General features: G+C 40.9%; 1 protein-coding gene across 2 annotated transcripts in view; it reads left to right on the top strand.

The window, feature by feature from the left end:
* Positions 1 to 24,163, top strand: part of LOC110210271 (mitochondrial inner membrane m-AAA protease component AFG3L1-like) — a 35,024-nt gene that overhangs the window by 1,005 nt on the left and 9,856 nt on the right. For both annotated transcript variants that reach the window (XM_020989102.2, XM_020989101.2), the window contains exons 2-12: positions 4,359 to 4,437; positions 5,119 to 5,187; positions 7,353 to 7,447; positions 7,976 to 8,125; positions 12,051 to 12,119; positions 12,604 to 12,728; positions 13,901 to 14,171; positions 16,115 to 16,252; positions 16,588 to 16,741; positions 17,887 to 17,994; positions 22,515 to 22,640. In XM_020989102.2, coding sequence (XP_020844761.1) covers positions 4,359 to 4,437; positions 5,119 to 5,187; positions 7,353 to 7,447; positions 7,976 to 8,125; positions 12,051 to 12,119; positions 12,604 to 12,728; positions 13,901 to 14,171; positions 16,115 to 16,252; positions 16,588 to 16,741; positions 17,887 to 17,994; positions 22,515 to 22,640 — 1,384 coding nt within the window. The remainder of the gene's footprint in view (positions 1 to 4,358; positions 4,438 to 5,118; positions 5,188 to 7,352; positions 7,448 to 7,975; positions 8,126 to 12,050; positions 12,120 to 12,603; positions 12,729 to 13,900; positions 14,172 to 16,114; positions 16,253 to 16,587; positions 16,742 to 17,886; positions 17,995 to 22,514; positions 22,641 to 24,163) is intronic.

Genomic DNA, 24,163 nt, shown 5'->3' with positions numbered 1-24,163 from the left:
AGAAGGAGAATGTATGGAAAGTTTCACAGACATAGAATGTTAGGTGGAAGCAATCATCTAACCTGATCCCCTCAGATACAGATGCAGAAAAGGAAAGTGACCCAGCTCGTGGAGGAGAGATGAACGTCATGAGCTATCATTTCTGTTGATTGGCTAGCCATGCTAAATGGATTGTTTTACACACTGTTTATTCTGTCTTCATTCTCATGTACCTGCAGTTCTTTAGCCATGAAAGTCGATACACATTAATAAGCATTTAGTACGTGTCGGGTACTGTGCTAAGCCCTGGGGACGCAAAGAAAGGCAAAAAAAAAATGTTTCAGGTTTTCAAGGAGTTTAAAATCTAATGGGGAAGACTACAAACAGGATATATACAGGGCAAATCATGGATAATCTCAGAGGGAAGCCACTGGTATTGAGGGGGACTGGGAAAGCCTTCTTGCAGAAGGTGGGACTTGGTGGTTTGTCCTTCCCGGGCCAAAATGTCTCTCCTGATTAGCCAATCCAGGTTTTAGGCCTTTCTCAGGACTTGGGGGTTCAAAATGGCTTGGGGAGGGGTCTATAAGTGGAGAGAGAAGAGGGCCCAGGACAGAATCTTGAGAGACAGCCACAATTATTAGACCTGACGGGTGTGATGTGGATGAAGAATCCATCAAAGGATACTGAAGAGGAACAGTCAGAGGGAGAAACAGGAGAGAGCAGTGTCAGGAAAACCTAGAGAGAAGAGAATGTCAAGGAGAAGATCATGAACGGTGTCAAAGGCTGCAGAGGGTCAAGAAGGATGAAAATTGGAAAAAAAAATTAGAATAGAAAATTAAGATTGTTGGTAACTTTGCAGAGAGCAGTTTTATCTCATGGTGAGGTTAAAAACGGAACTGAAGAAAGTGAAAGGCAAGGAAGTGGAAGCATCTATTGCGGATGACCTTTTTTAGGCACTTAGCCACTAAAGCAGAAGCAATATAGGGCCATAATTAGCAGGGATGAATGGATAAAGTGAGAATTTTTTGACAGGGAGGGGAAGCACACATAGACATAGGGAGAACTTAAAGGTGAGAGAGTGAGGGTGATACAGGAGGAAATATGGATAAAACGGATCATTTGTGCTTCTAGAGAGGTTTGCCTTGGCAAGCAGAAGGGCCACTTTGTGTGAGATGGGTTGAGGAAGGAAGTGGCAGGAAGCATCTGAGTGATGTGAAATGAGGAAAAGGAGGGGTGTAGAAGGGAAGGCAGTGGATGGTAGAATTATCTAAGTCAAAGGCATGGCAGGACAAGATTTTTTGATGAAAAAAGGAGGTAAATTTGAGAGAAGGTGTCGCAGTAGAGTTGAACTGGTTCACCAGGGGGTCAGGTTGGAAAAAGGAAGGCAGTGTATAGCCAGTGTAGTGATGGCCTGGGAAAGAACTGGGGGTTATAGAGATTGGAGGTCATGGTGAGGACAAAGGCTAAGTTTTGGGTTGCAAGGCTGAGGGAGAGGTAGAATGAAGAATTTCAGAGTTACACATAAGTGGCTAATCATGGGTGATGGCAAGATCAAAAATATGATACCATTTCTGTGTAGTTGGGATGGCATGGAAACGAATCATGTTGAGAAACTGAGATTAATGTGTTTGAGGGGAGTATCAATATGTATGTCAAAGTCCTCTATTATGAAGGCAGGAGTTGGGGAGGAGAGAAAGACTATGAACCAGGCATTGAATTTACGGAAAAAGGAAGGAGACTGTCTTGGAGCTTGGTAGACAGCAGCCACCACAATCTTGACTGGGTGATGAACGTGTATTGAATGAAAGAAGAGAGAAAAATAGGCAACAAAACACTTAAGTTACTGTCCTAATATTAGCTGACACAATAATGCTTTAAAATTCACAAGTGTTTTACACTATTTCGTTTGAGCCTTTAAACAATGAGTCTGTGAGGTAGGTTCTACAGATATTATCCCCATTTTACAGATGGATAGTGGTACTGAGAGAGCTCAGTGACTTCAGTGTGTTCACAAAATCAATAAGTGTCAGAGGCAGGCTTTGAACTTGGGGCTTTCTGACTTAAACCCAGCATTTCATTTCCTCTGCCACACTTCTCCTGTATGGGCTTGGTTTGGAGGGAAATTCCATCCTAGCTCTCAAAGAGCTTAAATATCAGCTATTTAAGGCTATTAGGGAGGATAAAGTGGATACAAATAAGAGTGTCGAGTTGTAAGATTAAATGAAGGGAAAATTGCCTCCAGTTGAGGTGGTGATATTTAGATCAAGAGAATACCTAGGACAGGGGTTAGTGACTCCAGTTTCTACACAAATTTTGGTAGTTTGATCCTTGAACAACACCATGATTTTTGGGGCAGCTCTTGGCTGTCTTCTGTTCTATTTTACATAGGTTATTTGATTGCCTCTGAGCAGGGTTCCTTCCTACAGGCTTAATTTAACTTTACATGTGTGAATTCCTGTTAGCTATAGATGGCCTTTCTTTTTCTTTTTCTTTTTTTTTTAATATTTTCTTTTTTTTCCTGTTACAATGTAAAAACAATTTGTAACATTTGTTTTTTTAAATTCTTTCTCCCCACCTGCCTTCTTGAGAAGACAAGCAGTTTGATATAGATCGTACATGTGTAGTTGTGCAAAACGTATTTTCATATTAGTTATGTTGTGAAAGAAAACAGACAAAAAAACCCCATGAAAAATAATAAAGTGAAGAGAACACAGACCCCCCAAAAAAAAACCCCATGAAAAATGATGAAGGGATAAGTAGTATGCTTTGATTTGCATTCAGACTCCATCAGTTCTTCCTCTGGAGGTGGATAGCGTTTTTCACCATGAGTCCTTTAGAATTGTCTTGGATCATTGTGTCACTGAGAATGGTAAAGTCATTCACAGTTGACTATTGTGTAATATTGCTGTTACTGTGTACCATGTTGTTCTGGTTCTGCTCATTTCACTTTTCATCTGTTCATATAAGTCTTCCCAGGTTTTTCTGAGTTCATCCTACTGGCCATTTCTTAGAGTACAGTAGTATTCCATCACAATCATGTGCCATAACTTGTTCAGCCATTCCCCAATTGATGGAAAGTCGCCTTTCTAACTTGGCTTATTACACTTTACTTTTAAATTCTGACTTCAATCCTGCTTTGGGCCCCAACAGTGGCCAAGAGCCCTGCAGAAAGTCAGCAAACACAGTGTGAGGGCATTTGAGAGAACCTAGTTACTAATGAGGAACAATGTATAATAGCTTTGATGTCTAATTTGTAATTATTCATCAGCAGCTTTCCTACCCTTGATCAATAGAGGTATATGTCTGTATGTCCCATTTATGTATATATTTTGGTCCTAATCTGTGTCTTCTTTGGTACAGGGAGCTCCCAGGGAGAAAACTCTCTCTGATATTATGGTTTCACAACCATTCTGTAATTTAGAGTCTTCTAGAGTTTCCCAGAGTGCTGAGCAGTTACACAAGTTTGCCGGCCAGATAGTGTCAGGTGGAACTGGAACCTAGATCTTCTTAATTCCTGGGCTAGCTTTCTCTACAACTCCATGCCTTAGAGCTAGGAAGCCCAGAGTTCAAGTCCCATTTTTGATATCTACTGACTTCAACCCTGCGCACATTACCTAACCTCATGGGGCCTCATGGTGGAATTGCTGATATGTGTTGGTGGTGAGAGTTCTTCAAAACTATCAAAGTCACAGGTCCAGTGAAAAAATGAAAAAGCATATACCCACTATCATGTCCTGAGCTTTTTGTTGTGATACTATTTACCATCATAGAATTTGACCTGGAGTAACTGGGTTCATATGCTTCTATGACTGTTGTGCTTGCAGTTAAATATTATAAGAAATAAATATAAAAACAATTCCCACTGTTTTAAAGTATGCAATAAAAACAGAAGCATTTTTCTCTCTGTGCTGAAGTTCTCTATCAAAAATAAATGGAGCCTGTCTAACCTCTATTCTTTCTTTTCTTGACTCCAGAGGGAAAAAAAAGTTATTTTCTAGATTGCCTACAGCTGAATCCTAACACCTTTTGGTATTTTCTTCCTATCTACCTTCAGTCTTTCTCAGAAAGGTATATTATTGTGACAGTAATAATCCAATAGCCTGGACTGCCTGAAGCAAACAGTAGTTAGATTTTTTGCCGCTAACAGCAGGGGTTATAAAAATTTTCCATATATTACTGTGGTGAATTTAGTTTATGTTTTTCCCTGTCAGAATCACTTTTTTTCACATTATGTAAGCAGAATGATCAAGATTGAAGGCTTAAACCTCAACCCCTATCCCTGTCCCCTTAGGGATCCATAACCCTCAAAGTGAGAAAGTGCTCTAATATGTTGCTGGTGCAGAGGATACTGATTATCTTTAATGCTTTAATGTCTCCAGGGAATCTACTTTCAGCAGCTGGTTCTGCAGGGAAGACTGACATCATTTTCCCAGTGGCTGTATTCGAAAGTTCCCAAAGGTACATACTTTTCTTCAGAAGTTCTCTAGAAGTATTTTTTTTTTTACAGGAATTCAAAGAGCAATTTTGTCATTGACTGAGAGTGAGTTGGGGAACGGTGGCTCACCTCCTTAGTGCAGTAGGGGAAGTGGATGACACCGTAGAAGGGAGTGAAGCTTTTCCAGAAGGAAGTTGATTTATGAGTCCTCTTAAGGCTGTTTGAATTAATAGGGTCAGAACCCTGTTTACTTTTATCCGAGAGCTGAGTGTGTTCCTTTGAGCAAAGAAGTCAAAGTAGAGGTTATATGCAGGCTACACTCACAGAGAAGTTGCATTAAGAAGCCAAAGCTGGAAAATTGATCCATTTTTGGTAGAAGTAGCTGGAGAGCAGTTGGCAGGGCTTTGGTTATGTAAAATGAAGGACAGGACATCCAGAAAGCATGCTATAGAACCTGCAGGCTAGGTTGCTGATAGGCCCTTCCTGCTGGGATTTCTGTTGTCCTGAGATCAGCTGCTGGCATCCTGCTTGCTAGGAAATCTGGCTCTAAATGTTGATTCTAGCGAGCAAGAAAGGAAAGAGGGGGGAAAGGTGCGGGTTCTAGCCCAGTTTCACCCTCCTGAGTTGATGTTACATAAGGACTTTTGAAAGCTTGTGTGATTGATAACATTAAAGGCCCAGAGCTTAACCATTTTGTCTCTAAGGCTTTGAGAAGTATTTTAAGAGAAGTGGAAGAAGCACGGGCAAAGAAGAGTCAGCACCTCCAGAGAAAGGTAAAGGAATCCTCCCAAATGGCCACAATTTGCATCGAAGCATTTTTTAAGTTAAAGAATTCTTATTGTGATCATGTATGATGACCTACTGATCACATGCCATGGAAAACAGGTTTGGATGGGGATGCCACCTTCTCTTTTTTACCCTTCTGCACCCCCTGCCCATCATCTCCAGCTGTCCAACTCCATTGCCTCACTCCTTTGTTTTGGTCTACCAGCAGTGCTATTTCTAGTCTTAAGCCTTGAAGCAGGCTACTAAATTACATTCTATAATACGGTCAGCTATGCTCCTCGTTTGTGATCCAGACAGATTCCAAAGCTGCAAAGTCAGGACCATTCACATTGTATGTCACTGTAGCCTTTTCCTACCTAGGCATCTCTCTTGCAGTAGGAAGAAACCTGGGCTGGCTTCTGGCTCCAGGAGAACTGGTTTTGAGTCCTGCCTTGTCTACTGACTGATTGGCCACTTTGGGCAGTTGAGTTCACCTCTGTTTTTTCTTCTGTAAAATGTCTGTTGAAGTCCTTGTACTTCACACTTCATAGGATCGTTCTGGGTGCTCTGTGTACCTCCTAGTCTTAGGTAACTGAAAACTTGTTCACTTATCTTCTTGTTTATTGTTTCATGTCTCATTCGGAATGAGAGTACTTCAAGAGAGTCTGCATTCGTCAGTGCTGACCTAGGACACTACTGGCATCGTAGCATTATGCCATTAATAGCAGAGAAACTCTGCCATCATTTTCATTCAGCAGTACTGTTTTCTGCCTGCTGGGACATGCAAGAAGGTTGTCCTCTGTGCTGGGCCTCCCTTGGTAGACTAAAATTTTACTAAAGCAGCATCATTTGCTTAGCATGATATTAATAATTCATTCTTGCTTCAAGTATTCTCCCTTCATATCATCTTGAGATATAAAATGGTGGTGGGGTAGGGAGGGACGGGAAGGGAATGAGCATTTATGTACTACTACTGTGTGCCAGATAAGCACTTTTACAAATATTATCTCATTCATATAAAAACATGAAAACATACTATTATCCTATGAAAGGAAAGAATTTTCATCAGGAGCATAGTAGATTATTTTAATGATCTTGTTATAGAAGTACAAAGATTACTTCTTAGGTTGGGATTTTTAGCTTTTTAAACCCTTACTTGCCCTTGGAAGTAAATAAGGAGCCCATAAGGACTTCAGCCACAGCTCTGTGCAGTTCACAAAAACTTGGATAACTATGGCAAGCTCCATATCCAAGACAAGACATAATACTATCATATAGTTTTTGATTAGAAGAAATGATGAAATAAAGCAAATCTGTCAAAGAGAAGCATCAACACTGAGAGGTGGGGGCAGAGCCACAACAGAGTAGCACCAGTGTCTACACCAACGTCCAGAACAGTGTCTATACCAGCTACACCAGCTACAGTTGCTATTGGTACTGTCAGGTTTGTGACCTGCACTTACTGGCATCAATATAGGACTCCTGACCATCGAGGACCTACTGCTGATGCTGTTACAGATCCTTTCTCTACAGGCCTGAAGTCACCCTCTAAACTGACCAAGAAGTTGAGCAGATGGACCTGACAGAGGCACCTAAAGCCACTGCTCAACAGTTAGCTCTTACTTTTCTCAGAAAGACACATTAGAGACAGGCAAAGGTGGCACTAGTGAAAGATGTTTACTTGAGGTTAGCAAGACAGGAGCAAAAAAGACTTTGTGTAGTGCAAACAGATGCAGGTGCTTTGTGTGACATCAAGTAGATCTCTGCCCCAATGGATCCCAATTCTTGGACCTTTTTGAATCTAGATGACTAAGTTAGAGGTCAAGTGAGTAATCTTCTAGAGTTGTTATGTTTGTTTTGTTTCTTGAAGGCTTCAGATATTTTATTTATCCATCAATATCCATGGATCCACCATTAATTTTCGGTAATGCACCCTGTCAGGCATGTAGTATAATGACTAAGTCTTTTTCTTACTAACTTGTTCTACCTTAGTTCTCATTACCATTATAATGAGAATTTGAATTTCCTGTTCAGCCCTTGGCATTTTTTTTTTAGCCTGGTATTTTCTGTCTGCCCCCTGCCACTACAATTACCAGTTTCTAAATAGAATAGTGGTTACTATTTCTGGAAGTCATTTGCTGGTTTTCTCAAGCCAAACTTTGTTTTCTTCTAGATACTGATGAATCAAAGGATCATGGACTTGGAGGAAATGGTGGCAAAAGAGGTGGGAAGAAGGATGACTTTGCATGGTGGAAACGGATACAGAAGGTGTGTAGAGTTCCCCAGATGTACATCAAATTAATCCAAACCTAAATATGTGACCATAACCTCTACTGGGCTCTTTTCTCAAATGACAATTAACTATGGAATTTGAAACTCTGAACAGTCTAATTCTTAAATCTCCTTTAGGTTTGCTGCATTAGTAATTATATACCTCATTCAAAGAGCTTCCTTAGTTGATTAAAAAAAACAAAACAGCAAATCTTATAAAAACATCCAAGTAGGGTGGAACCTGTATACAGATTTTTAACTCTAAAATCTGGCTTTTATAATGGAGTTCCTGATCATTGGTGTATTTCCAGAGGCAGTGGCTAAGAGTTTTCCTCAAAATAAAAACAGTTTTTTGAACCAGTCACATGACTTAGAAAGCAGAAACACTAGGTATGTTAGAATATGGGAAGTTTAGGGGTAACTCCAGTGATGAAGCTCAAAGAAAAAGAAAGCCATCTTCATGCTTCTCTAGGATTTGAGATAATCCTTTCATTTGTGTGAAATTCATTGGTTTCTCTTCCACAGGGAGAATTCCCTTGGGACAACAAAGAGTTCCGTAATCTGGCTGTTATGGGAGCAGGCTTCGCTATGGGATTCTTCTACTTCTATTTTCGAGATTCTGGAAAAGAAATCACTTGGAAGCATTTTGTACAGTATTACTTGGCCAGAGGACTGGTGAGGGAAAAAATATTGTGTATGTAACAAGGAGAGAGACAGCAAAATTCCACCTTAACCTGTGTATTTGCGTGATTTCCACATACATTTTGTTTTTGATTAAGGGTGACTAAGGAAATCCACTGGGGCATTTTTGCTGAAGCCTTACATTGGATATGTGGAAGGATGGCTGCTCCTGGGTATGGGCAGCTGAAGCATCTCTTTTGACCTATTTGTGGTCCTATCAAATGTACTTCATCTTTCTCCCATGTGATGTGGAGGGGATGGAGAATGATCAGTTTTTCTTACTGCTCCAGCTTACTTTCTTTACTTGTAACTCTCTCATCCTCTACAACTATTACATGCCTCATGGTGACGTGAAGGAGACTGTCTTCAGGGGTTATATCAGCAGGTTTGGTAGGTGCTGCTAAAGCGGAAAGGTTTCATAGAAGGGTTCAGACAAATTGTATAACTGTCTTAGCCAAGCAGGAAGCACATGACCGTAAGGCTGGCCCATCAGTGATAGTTTTTCTGCTACAAAATTTCACAAAGACCATCAGCTGACACATACTGCTAGAGTAGCTGTGCTCATATCCTCCTAGAAGTGCTGAAATGAGCAGTGGTTTTAGAGCAGAAACTGGGGTGGGGCCAGTTGACTTGTTATGTTGCTACTAGGAGTGTCCACTCGTAACATGATCTTCTCCTCCTGTCGTCCATACTCCTAGAAAGATGCTTTTCATAGGCGATCTCTAGAAACATTACCAGAAACTAGCAATTTTGGTTTATTCAGATAGATTTTGTTTTATGCTGCAGGATATCTGATACCTTTGTCAGAGTTCAGTGCATTATTTGGGACTTGTTTTTTCAGAAAGCAGCACTTCTACTTTAGAAACAACTGAATTCACAGAATTTACAAGTCCACTTATTTTCATTTCTCCAGGCTCGAAAGGGGAGGTGAGACAGAGTGGTGTGCACAGTAGACAGATGTATTAGAGGGTTTTGAACTACAGCCTGGCTCTCTTCTTCTCAGCTTGCTCTGGGCCTAAGATGTTTACAAACATAAAAGCTGAAACACCAAGGCCCCACAGGAGAGTGCTTAGTCCAGCCTGATGGGTTCCCCCTAGGCAAGATTTTCCCTTGAAAAGTAGTGTAAGATAGACATTTTATGTATCTTGGATAGTTCATTGCTCTTCTCTTTTATTCCTTGAGGGACGTGTCAATATTGGTCTAAAGTCCTGGGTGATACTGAAATTGGATAATAGTGGTATTTAGTGGGCACTATGCCAATTCAGATTTAGGAAAGAGTAATCCTCAGTTTCCCATCTGACCTCAAAAGAACATTCGCTAAAGGAAAATAGAGTTTTGAAGAGTTGAGGTGCATCCAAAATGATTATTTCCTTTTGATAAAGAAATCTTGAAATGATTGTCTTTAAATATGACAATTTAGATGCAAGTTCCATCTGGGCCCATTAATTGTTAGGGTACCAATACCAGCATGCTTCTATTTTTATCACTGTTCTAGGAAAGAATTGCCTTTTTCAGTTATTGGGTCAGAATCTGAACAGAGGAGAAGGTGGAAGAGCCAGGAATATTTGGGGCCTTGAAGATGCTGGATGTGTGAGCTCTATTCCCAGGGCATAGTTTTGCTTTTTCTGTTTTCTTTTTCCAAGTGATCCTCAGGGTAGTTGCTTGGCACAAGTGACAATAAAGCACCCGTTCTAGAAACTCAGCCTGCACCTAAACTCCAGGGAATATTCCATTTCATTCAAGTGTGTATAGTTTCTTTCCCAATTAAATTCTGCCTGGCTCTCTGTTCTCACGTTTCTCTTGTGCTCATTGGCAGAACTTAAAATCTTCTATTAAAATAAAATGTTTATTCTCCCTTTGAGGGAGTATAAAAATGTCTTACCCTCTGCATTATGCAGATCATGTTACTTATAGGTAATTTTTAGCACTGGCTTTAAGATCTCTTGTATACAAGGAAATTTAATGTAGCATGGGAAACTATAAAAGGTGGGTGTGAATGCAGTCCCCTTTCTAGACCATGTAGTAAGCTGAAGCAGGCTTCCTAAGACCTGTAGCCTCATCACATCAGTAAGCTTATTTGTGCATCTCAGCTCAAGATGTATGCAATGTGGGGCAGCATATTCCAGTGGCATCAGTCTTAATACTTCCTAGGTATCAGTTAGGTAGAGATGTGATTGCTAAAAGTACTTATGTTGGTATACTGGCCTGTAACATTCAAACAATTCAGTGTAATTTTTATGGAACTGTGTATTGTGGCCCTCTAGGTCCTCAAGTGTGTCTCTTTGACTAAATCTAAATTTCACAGGACAAATCCCTAGGGGAAATTTGGATTCAGTCAAAGGGCTGCACTTGAGGATGTAGAGGGCCACATGTGGTCTCGGGGCCACAGGTTCCCCACCCCTGTCATCTAGAGGAAGTAGGACAGGCCTCTTGGGCTCTTATATCCAGTAAGGAAGAGGAGATAATAGTGAGGACAAAGCAGAAACACTGTATTTTCATGCCTTGTTGACCTAAGTACTATCTAAGTAACATCCTGCTTTAGCATACAAGTTAAAAATAAATACGGTGACATCTCATTTTGGGGTAGAAAGAGTAATGAACGTGATTGGGTCATGGCATTATCTGAGGTTGTAGATACTTTGGAATTGGAAACATTTACCTTCACCTTCATTGAGCCCCAAGACAAGACCCAAATCAGTTATTTTAGGCTTTGTTAGTTTTCCACTTGGACATTCTAAGGCCTTCCCCAGTTTTACTATTTCTGTATTTTTCTTCAAAATAAACCAGGATGGTCTCACTAAGAATGTAGTAGAATGCTGATTTCCCCACAGCCCTGCCTCCTTTGGATTTTATCTTGTTCTTTTCTTTTACTATTCTTGCTAATTATTGTTGTTCAGTTGAGTCAGACTCTTCATGACCCCATTTGGGGTGTTCTTGGCAAAGACACTAGAGTGGTTTGCCATTTCCTTCTCCAGCTCATTTGGCAGAGGAGGAACAGAGGCAAATAGGGTGAAGTGACTTGCTCAGAATCACGTTTATTAGCAGTAAGTGTCAGAGGCCAGATTTGAATTCAGGAACGTGAGTGTTCCTGACTCTAGGCCCGGTGATCTATCCATTGTGACACCCAGGTGCCCCTGCTATTTGGAGTATAAGATGGTCACTTTGGTTGCCTTGATTTCTTCCTGTTTCTATAGTTATTAGGGCATCTCAAACTCTCTTCTATTCTGCTTTCTGTGTACGTGTTGTATTCCTGTTGTAGTTGTAGAAAAAATGTAAGATCCTTGATATTAGAAACTGTTTAGTTTTTGTCTTTGTGTTCTCAAGACTTAGCCTGCAGAAAATGTTAGGTAAAGGTCTGTTGAATTGCATATTAAGGGAGAAAGCAGACACCTTTCTTCTCCCATTATTCCTATCATTATTAGTGAAGCAGGTGACAAACCCATGAATCTGCCTTTCATTATCTTCATCCCTTGACTAAATTAGTGAGTGATTTGCTTTCAGTGATCATGGGTCTGTGGGACATGTTTAACTTTTTAGGATCATAAGTGCATTTAAGGTGGTGTACTTCATGGTCAGTGTGGCAGGGGTATATACTCTCTGGGTTCTTATTCATTTGGATTTTGAGACCCTTAGTTCCTTGGCATTCCGCCAAACCAATGTTAATTTCTCCTCTAGAATTGGTTCCTATTTTTAGAAATGTACGTAGATTAACACCCCAGGCTAGCAGTGTCCAAATGAGGAAAAGGAGCAGCTACATCAGATACTGTGGAGAATTAAACAGCCTCTCTGAGAAAGCTGGAGGATTTGGGGCCTGGTAGTATGATCCTAGGCAGGATGCCCAGACTCCGCTGCTGGATGTCCTGTGTTTGTAGCGGCCAAGAGAGGATCTTGGGTATCGCTACTTATCTCTGTTTCCTAGGTGGACCGACTTGAAGTTGTGAACAAACAGTTTGTGCGTGTGGTTCCCACTCCTGGAGCATCTTCTGAGGTGAGATGTCTACTCAAAACTGATTTGTCCAGACATATTTCAGAAACTGGGTCTTCTTCAGGAGTCCTGTATAATGACTCTAACCATATTTTCATTGCTTTAATTCAGCTTTAAAGACTACTCTCAGCAAACTGGGAGGAATCAGAAGCAAAAGGGTAGGGATGGTGACAATAACAGGCGAACTGGGGGCCCATTTGCAACCATTGTGTACCATGATATTAGAAGCAAGGTTGCCCACAGCCTAAAGGAAAAAAGAGGAGAAAGATCTTCTGACTTATCAAAATAGTAACCACCTGAGACCAGACCGAGGTTGAGTTCCCCTACATTGTCAGACTTAGCGGTGACATCAGATGACCACAGGCAAGGAGCATGACTTCAGAAGAGGCATTAGTGTATAAGGATCACCTCTTGAAAATGGGCTGAGTCCTTGCATTGTTAGTGCTTTGTGCAGCTCCATTAGACCTTAGTGTCTTGGTCTCTGCAGAAATCCGTGTGGTTTAACATCGGCAGTGTTGACACGTTTGAGAGAAATTTGGAATCTGCCCAGTGGGAATTGGGAATTGAAGCTGCCAATCAGGCAGCGGTGATTTATACCACCGAGAGTGATGGGTAAGTAGAAGAAAGGGGCCCCTGGGACGTGCATGGATCGGTGTCACATTCATCTTGGGCGTCTGGTTCTTTTTTAGAAGGCTTACCCTACCATGCTGCTTCCTTCCAATGTTTAAGCACTAGCTAACATTTAAAATGCCTGTGTGAAGAGGGTGAATTTATTCTTTTTCATTTAGAAAAAGCAAAGCAGAAAATTTTCAAGCTGAATAACCTTATAAAAGGAGGTCATAGAAGGAATTAGCAACAGAGCCCTCCTTTGGGCCCAGCTCACATCACCTCTCTCTGAAACCTTCTTACCTACTTTATGCATCCCATGGTGATTTCCCCCTTTCGTCTTTTGTAGTACTTGTCAGTACCTTTTGATGCCCTTGTACTTTTTATTTTGTATTATTTTTTTACTATTTTATTGTTTAATGCTCTTCTTGTATTGTGGCTTGTCTCACCAATGAGCTGTGAGCTCATTAAGGGTAGAAACTATGTTTACCATTTCTGAATATATCCCACAGTTCAGAATACAATGCTGTGCCTATAGTAGGTACATAATAAATATTTTTTATATGAGTGGATGGACAAACATGGAAGTAATTTCAGAAATTCTTTCTGATTGGTGTTGAGGTTACAGTGTTTATTCAACAACATTGACTGGTCTCAGTAATGTATTAATTCCTTTTACAAACAGAAATGAGACAGTGTTATCCTGGGTACTTTGTTTTAATACCTTATTTGCCCAGATAAGGACTACTGTTGTTTTCTTAGACCATTCCCATTCTCCCTTTAACAGAAACTGTAATGTCATTAATGAGTGAGAAGGCAGAAACTGTGGGATCAACTCTGGAACTGAAATTGTAGAATATTAGGGTCTTGGGGGTGGTGGGTATAAAGCAGTAAATCTTCTCTAACGTTCGTGGAGGCCAGAACAGGAAGCTGAAAGTGTCTAAAGCCCCTAGGAAGTATTAGGAATGAGAGATGGCAGAATCAGGGGAAAATAGGATCAGCACCCTGGCTCTGAAGTCTTTTTTAAAACAGGAATTTGCTACGTAACATGTAGCATAATGAAATATTTAGGTCAAACTGCTTTTTAGCAGTTCTTAAATTAAAGGTCTGAAGGTAAAGCTTTGTTGCCTTTTTCTCAATGACAGTGATGTTTGTGGTGGTTTCTTGTACCTTTGCAGCTCCTTCTTGAAAAGCCTGATTCCCACTTTGCTTCTGATTGGGATTTTCCTCTACGCTGTGAGGCGAAGCCCAATGGGAGCAGGCCGGGGAGGACGAGGCGGAGGCCTCTTCAGTGTTGGTGAAACAACTGCCAAAATCCTGAAGAATAATATCGATGTACGGTTTGCTGACGTGGCAGGCTGTGAAGAAGCCAAGCTGGAGATCATGGAGTTTGTGAACTTCCTGAAGAACCCCAAACAGTATCAGGACCTTGGAGCCAAGATCCCCAAGGTGCTGAGCTTTTAGGAGCCTTGCGGTGTGTTGGCTCCCAGATCAGGGGGCAGTGTTCTTCTCAAAAGTGGGGGCTGAGAGATCTTTGACAGCTCGATCTCAATAGGAAAAAGTCAAGGGTGGTCTGTTTGGTGTTAGGTCTTGTTACTACTTCTGTGCTATAAAATGTCAGAGGTCTGACAGAGGTCTTTGTGGCCCAATGTGGGAAGTCCCATCAGTCTGCTGTGCATGAATTGGAACTGGTTGTGATTTTGCTTATTCTAATACATTTTAAATCACTGTCATATTTTAGTGCCTGTAGTTTTGCCATAATTATATAGATAACGTAGCAGTTCATATGTACAGGTAGATAGCATACATTAATTCACACTGCAGCTCCTATGGAAACCCAGACCTCACAGGTCTTCGTTTTTAAAATCAGTACCTTTGTCTGATTTTGAATGTAACCTAGAGCCAAGCAGGCAGAGAGTATGGAAAGTTCCCTGAGCTATGAAGTAAGGAGGCCTTTTACACATTTCAGGGAAGATGGGATCCTGAGAAAGAGAACAGGCCTGCTTTGGAAGAGGTGAGATAGTTGGGTGTTTTGTATTAACATGGAAGTTAGAGGTCGTCCTCTACATGGAGTCATCTCAGGGAGAAAGGAGCCCAGTAGAGTTCAGGGGAGGGAAGTCATGGCATGCCTCCAGATCCTGTAGCTTCAGGCCTTACCAGTGAGGCTACTCTGCTTGCTAAGAAATAGCATAAGTTGCCAGAACACCATATCAAGCCATATTCAGATTTAAATACATTGATAAATTCAAAAGGTTAATTATTAAATTATCTCTGCTGTCACCTCATCCAGGAACACAGATAATTATAAGCTGATTCTATGTTAAGAGTATTATTGTATTTATTTGATTTCTCTTTTGGATATATGGGCTTATTCTAACCCTTTTAAAGTACTGAAGTTATAGGAAACAGTATGGATAGAATTTGCCATTGTCTGCTATTTTCCCTTATCCCCACCTGGGATATGCTTATTCTGTCTTCTGGAATGTGACCTTCCTCTGGTAAATGACAGCTGCTCAACACAAAATTATGTACTTGCTACATCTGTGTTGTAAATCCACAGATGGTATGATGTATGCCAGTGCCGTGTTAGATCAGTTTACATGGTTATAGGTGTAGGGGTATGTGTGTTTGTGTGTGTGGCTGTGTAGATGGTATATAGAAATAGACTTGTATCATGTAGGAGTTTATGGTATTGACCCATTTAATCTAACATATAGATGAGTGATTACCAGCCCCTCTGTCACCCCCATTCTCCACTTCCCTGTGACCCCAGCCCACCACAACTAATAGGTTACATAACACTCATTGTTTCAAATAGGTGAGAGTTTTTGGTTTTGTGGGGTTTTGGTTTTTTTTTTTTATTTTTTATTTTTTTGGTTGGGGATGGATTTTAATAATGCTACTTAAGATAACTGAAGACACTCTCAGGTGTTAAAAAAACAGGGTTAGAAATCACTGGTATAAACCATAACATAGGAATAATAAAAACCCATAATAATAGTAGTAATAACAGTTGCTGGCATTCATACAGTACTTTGAGGATTACAAAGCCCTTTATGTTTATTTCATTTATCCTTACAACAACCCTGGGAGATAGGCACTATTATCCCCTCAGGGTCACATAGCTATTATATGTCGAAGTGAAGATTTGAACTCAGATCTTCCTGACTTCAGCACTCTATCTACAACCCCATCTCACTGCCTTTATCCAAAGCTTCATAGTCATAGAGGAAACGCTGAAATCTGTTGTAAAGACTTGTATCCATGGTTTAGAACTTGTCGTTATCGGAGTGCACTTTGTAGCACTGGGTGTGATTCCTACTGGCCAGTCTTCCTCTGTGAGATGCCAGCCTGTTAGGCCTTTAGAACTTAACACCACCCTTCTGTTTCAGGGGGCTATGCTCACCGGTCCTCCTGGTACTGGGAAAACACTCCTTGCCAAAGCGACTGCAGGGGAGGCCAGTGTTCCTTTTATCACTGTGAATGGCTCTGAGTTCCTGGAGATGTTTGTGGGAGTTGGGCCTGCACGGGTAAGTTGTTTAGACAGTTGCCATCATCTGTACAAGGTTGTGGTGCCACATCTGCTGGACACAGACTTTTTCTTGCCCGTAGGCTCTCCAATCTGAGGGCTGCCCATCCATAAAAGTCCTGAAGGCGAATGAAATACTGCCTGTGGTCCTGGAGAAATCATTAACTTTGCCACCATTTCTCTTTGTCAGCACCTAAGGAGTTATAGCTTCATGCTCATTTGTGGGGTCTGGGATTTCAAAAGGGTCAGGGTCAAAAGGCCTTGGAGTCCTTGCAGGTTTAAAAGATGCAAGGAATCCCCTTCGTACCCATGACAGAATCAGTGATCTTATTTTAGGTTAGGGACATGTTTGCAATGGCTCGAAAAAATGCTCCCTGCATCCTATTCATCGATGAGATTGATGCAATTGGAAGGAAACGAGGTCGTGGCAATTTTGGAGGGCAAAGTGAACAGGAAAACACCTTGAATCAGATGCTTGTGGAAATGGATGGTGAGTTACTATGGAGTGATCTGTAATTTTGGTCTTTGCTATCTGGGTTTCATATTGTCAGCATGTGTTCAACTCTGAGGAAATTCTTAAGATGTGTCACCTCTAGAACCTTATTTCACTTGAAGACTTTCCTAGAAAAGTCATCCCTTCTGGCTTGTTTTCTAAGGACAAATGCCTTTAGTAGAAAAAGATGCTTTCATTCAGTGTCACTAATGATATCTATAGAAGCTTGTGTGGACATGGAACGTTCTTAGCATTTGGTGGAATTAAGGGAATTGGGGTGGGAGGTGGGAGGGGAGTCTTCCTAAGGGTCCTCTGAATAGTAACAGCCCAAGAATGCTTTACCTTACCGAATGAAAAAGGAGAATAAGAAGGCAGGTAGGTGGCTTAGTGGATAGAGCACACTCAAATTCAGATCCTTAATAGTTGAATGACCCTAGACAAGTCACTCACTCTCATTGAGTCTCATTTTGCTCATCTGTACAGTAAAAGTTGGATTTAATGGCCTCTAAGGTCCTTTCCAGCTCTAAGTCTGCCATCCTCCAAGGAAGGAGCTGGGGACAGGGGGAACTCATGCACATGCTTCCTCTTCCTCCTCATTTCTCTTTCCCTAATTCTGGCTGGGCAGAACCTGGGGAGTCTGGATAAATTGGTGCAAGTGGATGTTGGCAGCCTTGCAGACCAGCCTTGGGGACTCGCAGAGCTGTATTTCAGCCATGACCATGGCCCTGCACAAAGCTGATAAGTTGGGAGAGCTTGGCCTTTTGAGTTTCTGTCTGTCCATCAGTGGAATTAAGGCCTAACCCTGCCACAGTGCTAGGAGAACGAAGGGGATGTATGAAACACATTGAGATCTAGGGTTGACTGGACGTGTAAGTCAGAATTCCTCCTTGGTGAGTGTGGCTTGGGGTTAAAACTCCCGAAAGGACCCTGGGAAGTCTGATGAGAGCTCTCCACTGGGGATGAACTCTCTGCTTTGTACGCTGTTATGGTGCTTGAGACAGGCTCTCAACTTCTCTCTGGCAATGCAGAGTTTAGGCCCAGTGCTTTCCAATGTCACGTGATCTTTTCTGTGTCTGGACCGAGCGCTCCAGGCCAGATCCTGGCAGTTGGTGTTAGAACTGACGTTTCTCTTTTGCCTTTAGGATTTAACTCCAGCACCAATGTTGTGGTACTTGCAGGGACCAACCGCCCAGACATCCTTGACCCAGCACTAATGAGACCAGGGCGCTTTGACCGTCAGATTTACATTGGTAATGACAATGCCATGCCTGTCTGAAAATGTGACTTTAGTCTTCACCTCTCTTTCCTAGGTTTGATTGGAATCATTTATTTTGTAGTAACGGGTCTCCTTTTAGGAGATCCTAATACCTTCAGTTTAGGCATTTTAAAGCAGAAGAATAAACATGGTGAATTTGGGGGCCTCTGTGCTCTGCCAGGCCTCCTTTTGGTCAGTGTTGTCTTCTGTTTGTTCTTCACCTGAGTATCCTTGGTGAAATTTTAATTCCATGCTGACTCTCTCCTATACTTGTTATTTTTTCCCCTTCTTCCACAATTAAGTGGTGTGTGCTCTGATAACATAAACTAGTAAGTAAATCTGTTGATTTAAAAAAAACGTATTCAATGCATCTCTAAGGCAAATATAAATGAATTTTTATTAGCCACTGATTTGAATTAGAAGAGAGAAATGAATTATTATGAGATCCACCTGCCTAAAATAGAAATTGTATGTGAGGATGAAGTTGTTGTTCATTATAACCAGTGATGTGCTGGTAAATGTTTAACAGCTGGCTTGCCAGGAAAAAAAAAAAGTACACGTGTATATTCATACCTAAGTTTATTTTAAATTTTCCTCATATAGTGTATAGGTAGCACACAGTTCACAGATCATAATAAAATGTGTAAATGCCATGAAGCCAATAGATTCTTGCCAAAAAATTTCACTGATCTTTACCAAAATTCTTTGTGTTCATGGCCAGCCTGCGGTTGCAGTTCAGCCCCGATTCATCAAACGGAGTTGCCGCTCAATCCGCCAAGTCTTTGTCCAATAAATATTTTGTCATTTAAGTCTGTCGTGTGATCCGCTGTATGACCATTTTTCATCCTTGTACAAATTGTATTCATTGGACTGAAACCTCTCAACTTCAACACTACCAAAAGCAATCTTGCTGTCTTTTTTTTTAGCCTTTCATATATTGGATTCTACATTATTATCTACGAAATCCTGAAAATAGTCCAAATCAATTTCTTGTTTTAAAATTTTACTTAAATGATACAATTTTTTTCACCAGCTATTCATGGTGAGGTTAGTTCTTCATGAAGCAGCTAGGTGGCGCAGTGGATAGAGCACAGGCCCTGAAGTCAGGAGTACCTGAGTTCAAATCCAGCCTCAGACCAAAACACTTGACACTTACTAGCTGTGTGACCCTGGGCAAGTCACTTAACCCCAATTGCCTAAAAAAAAAAATTTTCACTTAAATGATACAGTTTTTTTCACCAGCTATTCATAGTGAAGTTAGTTCTTCATGAAGCCAGGTAGATGGTTCTAATAAATTAATATATTCGGGGCAGCTAGGTGATGCAGTGGATAGAGCACCGGCCCTGAAGTCAGGAGGACCTGAGTTTAAATCTGGCCTCAGACACTTGACACTTACTATCTGTGTGACCCTGGGCGAGTCCCTTAACCCCATTGCCTAGCAAAAAATAAAAATAAATTAAAAATAAATTAATATATGCTTTCATCATTGTTTCTAAATAAGTCGATGTGTTCAGTTAAACTTATCCTGCTTAATCAGATTAACTTGAGACAACAACATGGCCCAAAAGATAGAACCTTTGGCTTAGAGTCAGCAAGACCTGAGTTCAAATTCAACTTCAGATACTTGCTAGTTTTGTGACCCTGGGCAAATCATTTAACCTTTGGTTTGCTTCAGTTGCCTATAGCATCCACCTGCAGGGGCTTGTTGTAAGAATCAGATATGACATTTGTGAAGTGCTTAGCGCAGTGGCCAGAACACGATATGTTTGTTTCCTTCCTTTTTCCTCAACTTGAGATTCAGCTTTCCAGTACTGATCTTTAAATTATCCAAACCTCTTTTGGTGGGTTTAATTTTGTTCTTTCTAAATATTAGTTGATTTTGAAAAGTAATAAAAATTCTTAAAGAATGTCAATCATTACATCAAGGTTTTACAAGAAATTAATGTCACCTGATCTATTTGGTAGACCAGAATGAGAAAGAGAAAAATGAAAACATAATGTAGAATGTGACCAACATACAGAACAGTAGCAGCTGGTAAACTACATGCCAGCCATCTCAGTCCCAGGACTTGATCAATTTTAATCATTTCGATTTCAGATTCTTTAGCCACATGTATAGCTCAGTTTGATTTTTATTAGGTTGGTGAGAAAAAGAATAAAATTTATTTAAAACTTTTTAAAAAATCATCTTGTTTTATTTCACTTATTGAATTGTCAGGATATAATTGCAACTGATGATTTAAACAGCACCAAAATGCTGATTTTAGGAAAGTTTTCTAACAGTTTCATGGCTGCTTCAGACTTTCTTCCCAGCACTGTATTAGCACTGTCAGAACAAAATGCAATTAAAGTTTGTTTTCAGATAATTCATTATTAAAGCCACAGTCGTTTAAAGTAATCAATAATGTATTGAAAATACACTCTGCTGTAGTTGACACCAGCTCTTTTAAAGCAACAAATAACATTACAGGTGCAGAGCGAATTAAACTGTACAGGCTCTGTTTAACAACTGATGCTGAAATTCCTGAAAATTTAATAATCGGCTGCCAGTACAAGCTGGCTCCAGCACATCGATGATCATAACAGATCAGAAAACTGCCAGAGACAAAAATAGTTATCAGTGACTAGCTCTGTAAAAGTCCATGTGAAGTCTCATCCCCCTCCCCACCTGGTGAGCTGCCCTCTACCCACAAGGAGATTTTTAAAGAAAAGATTCATTAAAGCCAATTAACATACCAGAAAAGCCTGGTGTTCCACATAGCGTCCTCCACCTATGGCTCCGGCACTGCCAAGGAGCGGAGGGAGGGCTTTGGGCCAGGCTGGGACTTTATAATTTTGCATCCTTTGGATTCTCTTGTTCTGTGCTCATTCTTTCCCCTTCCATTTTGTGGTCATTGTGTAGATTATTTTCCTGGCCGTGCTGACTTGAGTTCTCCTTTACGTCAGTCTTTCAGGGTTTTTGTGTATCCATCATGCTCATTATTTCTTTCAGAACAGTGTTACTCCATTACATTCATGTGCCACAGTTTTATCCGTTCCCCAGCCAAAGGGCAGTGACTTGGTTTTTTTGCTACCAAAAAAAGTGCCACTCTCAATATTTTCATGTGTGTGGAGTCTTTCGTTTTGACGTTAACTTCCTAGGAGCACGTGCCTAACAGTGGAGTCGTGGGGTCAGAGAGTATGGACATTTTAGTCCCTGGATGTGCGTAAGTCCAGAATGGGTTTACCAGCCCACAGTTCGGCCGATGGGACAGTAGTGTTCCTGGCTCTCCATCCTCTTCACCACAGGCTGGTCCCATCTTTTTTCATCTTTGCCAATTTGCTGGCGGTGAGGTGGAAACTTAAGGTTGTTTTAATATTCATTTCTCTTATTATTAGTGATGCGGGGCATTCTTTCATGTGGCTGTTAATAGTTTGCCGTTCTTTTGAGAACTGTTCGTATCCTTTGACTATTTCTGTTGCGGAATAGCTTTTGGTCTTACACGCATCTGATAATTTTTTTTACTTATCTTACTAATAGTTTCATTGTCTCAGAAGGTAAACACAGAGGAATGGTTATTTTGCATTTAATTATTTTTTAAAACTCTATTTTATTTTATTTTATTTTCTGCTCCAAATCCTTTCCCACCCACCTCCCTCCATTGAAAAAAGCATGAAAAACAAAATCCATTATAAACATGTACAGACAAGCAAAACAATTTCCCACCTTAGCTATGTCCAAAAGAAAAATTCTGCATTTAATTATAATTCTGACCAGAAAGGGAAGGTCTGGTTGGTGAAGTGGAAGCAACAAAAACCTTGCGGAAAGGAGATTATTTGAGCTCTTATAATTTAGCATAGCCAAACAAAGGCGTGCTAGGCTGAATTAGACTTTTATTCTGAATTTTCAGAAAGGATATTTTTTTTTAATTGCAAGAAATAATAGGTATGATCTCATGGCTAGACTCTCAAAGGTAAACTGGCATTATTTGAAATTTTTAGAAAAAGAGGTAAAACTTAACAGGTAGGAGTTATAAGGGATAGATTACAGATTTCAGCAAAGCAAAAAGTAATTTTCTAGCCAAGCTTTCTACAGATGAGATGGACTGCTTTGTGATATTTAATTTGTTCCTGCTTGGGTGAAAGGTTAACCTCCAAGGACCCTTCCAACTCTTAGGATTCATGGTGGGCACTGCTGCTCCCTTGTGGCTCCAAGAATTGAGAGCTGATTTTATGTTTGTATAGTTAACATCTGCCTTGCTTCTGCACCCTAAAGACAACTCCCAGTATGTGTTGTCTCCTCCCTTTGGAATCTGAGCACTCTGAGAGCAGTATACCTAGTAATCACTTAATTCTTTTCCATTAGTTCACCCATATCCCTGATGCACTGTATCACCAGGCTTCCACTGTAGTGTTTATAAAGCAGTTTCCTCATTGCAGTGTACCTGAAGCCTCCTAAAACAAGGAGAACCAGCACAGCCCTGACCTTTGTGAAATAGAGTCCACTTTAAATTCCATCTCTTGCTTGTTTTGCAGGGCCCCCTGACATTAAAGGTAGATGTTCCATCTTTAAAGTCCACCTTCGTCCACTGAAATTGGATGAGAATATTGGCAGAGATGCCCTGGCCAGGAAACTAGCAGCTCTGACTCCAGGATTCACTGGTGAGTAGCAGAATATCTGGTACTAGAATGGAAGAAAGCTTTTTGATGATGTGTGTTTGTATTTTGGGGCTAGGGAGGGGATGGGTATGAGTTGTGTCAACATTGTCAGTAACCATATATCTTGGTCTTTAGAATTTCGTACCAGTTAAGAAATTTAAAAGGCCCCAGAGACAATCTTACTTAGTAGTTTTAAAAGCGAATTCGTAATGATTTGGAATTGTTTTTAATTGTCTTGAAGTCCAAGTCTTTATTACAGAGACCCAAGCTCACATCATGTCTTAGGGATGAAGTTCTAAGGAGAAAAAAATTTTATCTTCATTTTGCAGGTTTTGACTTGGGCTTCAAACTCGCCTTCTCTGGGTTTTCTCTCCTTTTTTAAAGTTGGCACCCAGCAGTGTGTGTGTCTGTATGTGCATGTGCACGCTCAGTAGGCATGAAAATAGCCCCTTTTAGGAAATCTAAATTTCCCAGGAATTTGTGTCTTTCTGCTCTGTCACTCCTATTCAGATTTCCCATAATGGCTTCCATGGTCTTCTTCTCTCCCACCCCCCACCAATGTAGAGAATCATCTTTTTCCTCTCCGCTGGTCCCATCCCCACTGTAACACACCTGCCGAAGATGTTGGAAGGAGAGTTTTGTGTGCTGTCACCACCTACTCTTTCTTCAGAACTTCACCCTCTGTTTTTCTTAGGGAGGGCCCAGAATCCATTAGAGTAGGTAGCGGTCATGTGGGGGAGGGAGGAGGTAGTTGCTATTTGGGGACCTGATCTTTGTTGTTAGGTATATTCACATGTAGGAATTTATATTTGCTGCACAGAGAGGAGTGCAGAGCTCTCTCTCGAAATGACTTGGCATCAGTTACCCACAAGGGCTGGTCTGATGAAGGATCTGATCCAGTTTGTGCCAAGAATACACTTTCTCGCCTTCCTTCTCCTCCCTCTCTCAGACTTCAGATGCCCACTTATATACCAAAATTAAGACATAGCAATAAGTTACCATGATTTTTTGTTTTCTTTGATTGATGTTAGAAACTGAGCAGTAACTATGGGTGATTCGGCATTGCTCACAGTTCCAGCTTCAAAGCTGCCATTCCCACTGCTCTGGTCAGGGGTTTTCATAGTGCTTCTTTACATCTGCTGAAGAGTCCAGAACTGTTCATCCCTGGAGCAAGAGATCCAGCTGACCAGACTGTTCACCTGATTTTGATCCCTGTTTGAATTAGTCCTGCTGTTGTGTTGAAAAAAAGCCACAGGCATATTGTGGATGTCTGCTGGGGTGCATAGGACAGATATAAAATGGACCCATGCTGATGAGTGTAAATATCTCAGAAAGCAAAATTTGTCGCTTTCCGAGTTACAGAAAACAGCACATCTTCAGCATCATTACAGTCATCAGGAAATGGGAAGCTTCTCATCATTCTTTCCTACTATGAGTCCCTTTCCATTTCACAAAGGCCTGAATGTTAGTTCAGTATTTTCAGTGCCATGATATTTCGCCTTGTTGGAGCCTGGAAAATGAGACAC

The sequence above is a fragment of the Phascolarctos cinereus genome, unplaced genomic scaffold (assembly GCF_003287225.1).
Source record: "Phascolarctos cinereus isolate Bilbo 61053 unplaced genomic scaffold, phaCin_HiC Scaffold_2;HRSCAF=192, whole genome shotgun sequence".
Taxonomy (NCBI): Eukaryota; Metazoa; Chordata; class Mammalia; order Diprotodontia; family Phascolarctidae; genus Phascolarctos; species Phascolarctos cinereus.
This window is presented reverse-complemented; position numbering and strand designations above follow the sequence as displayed.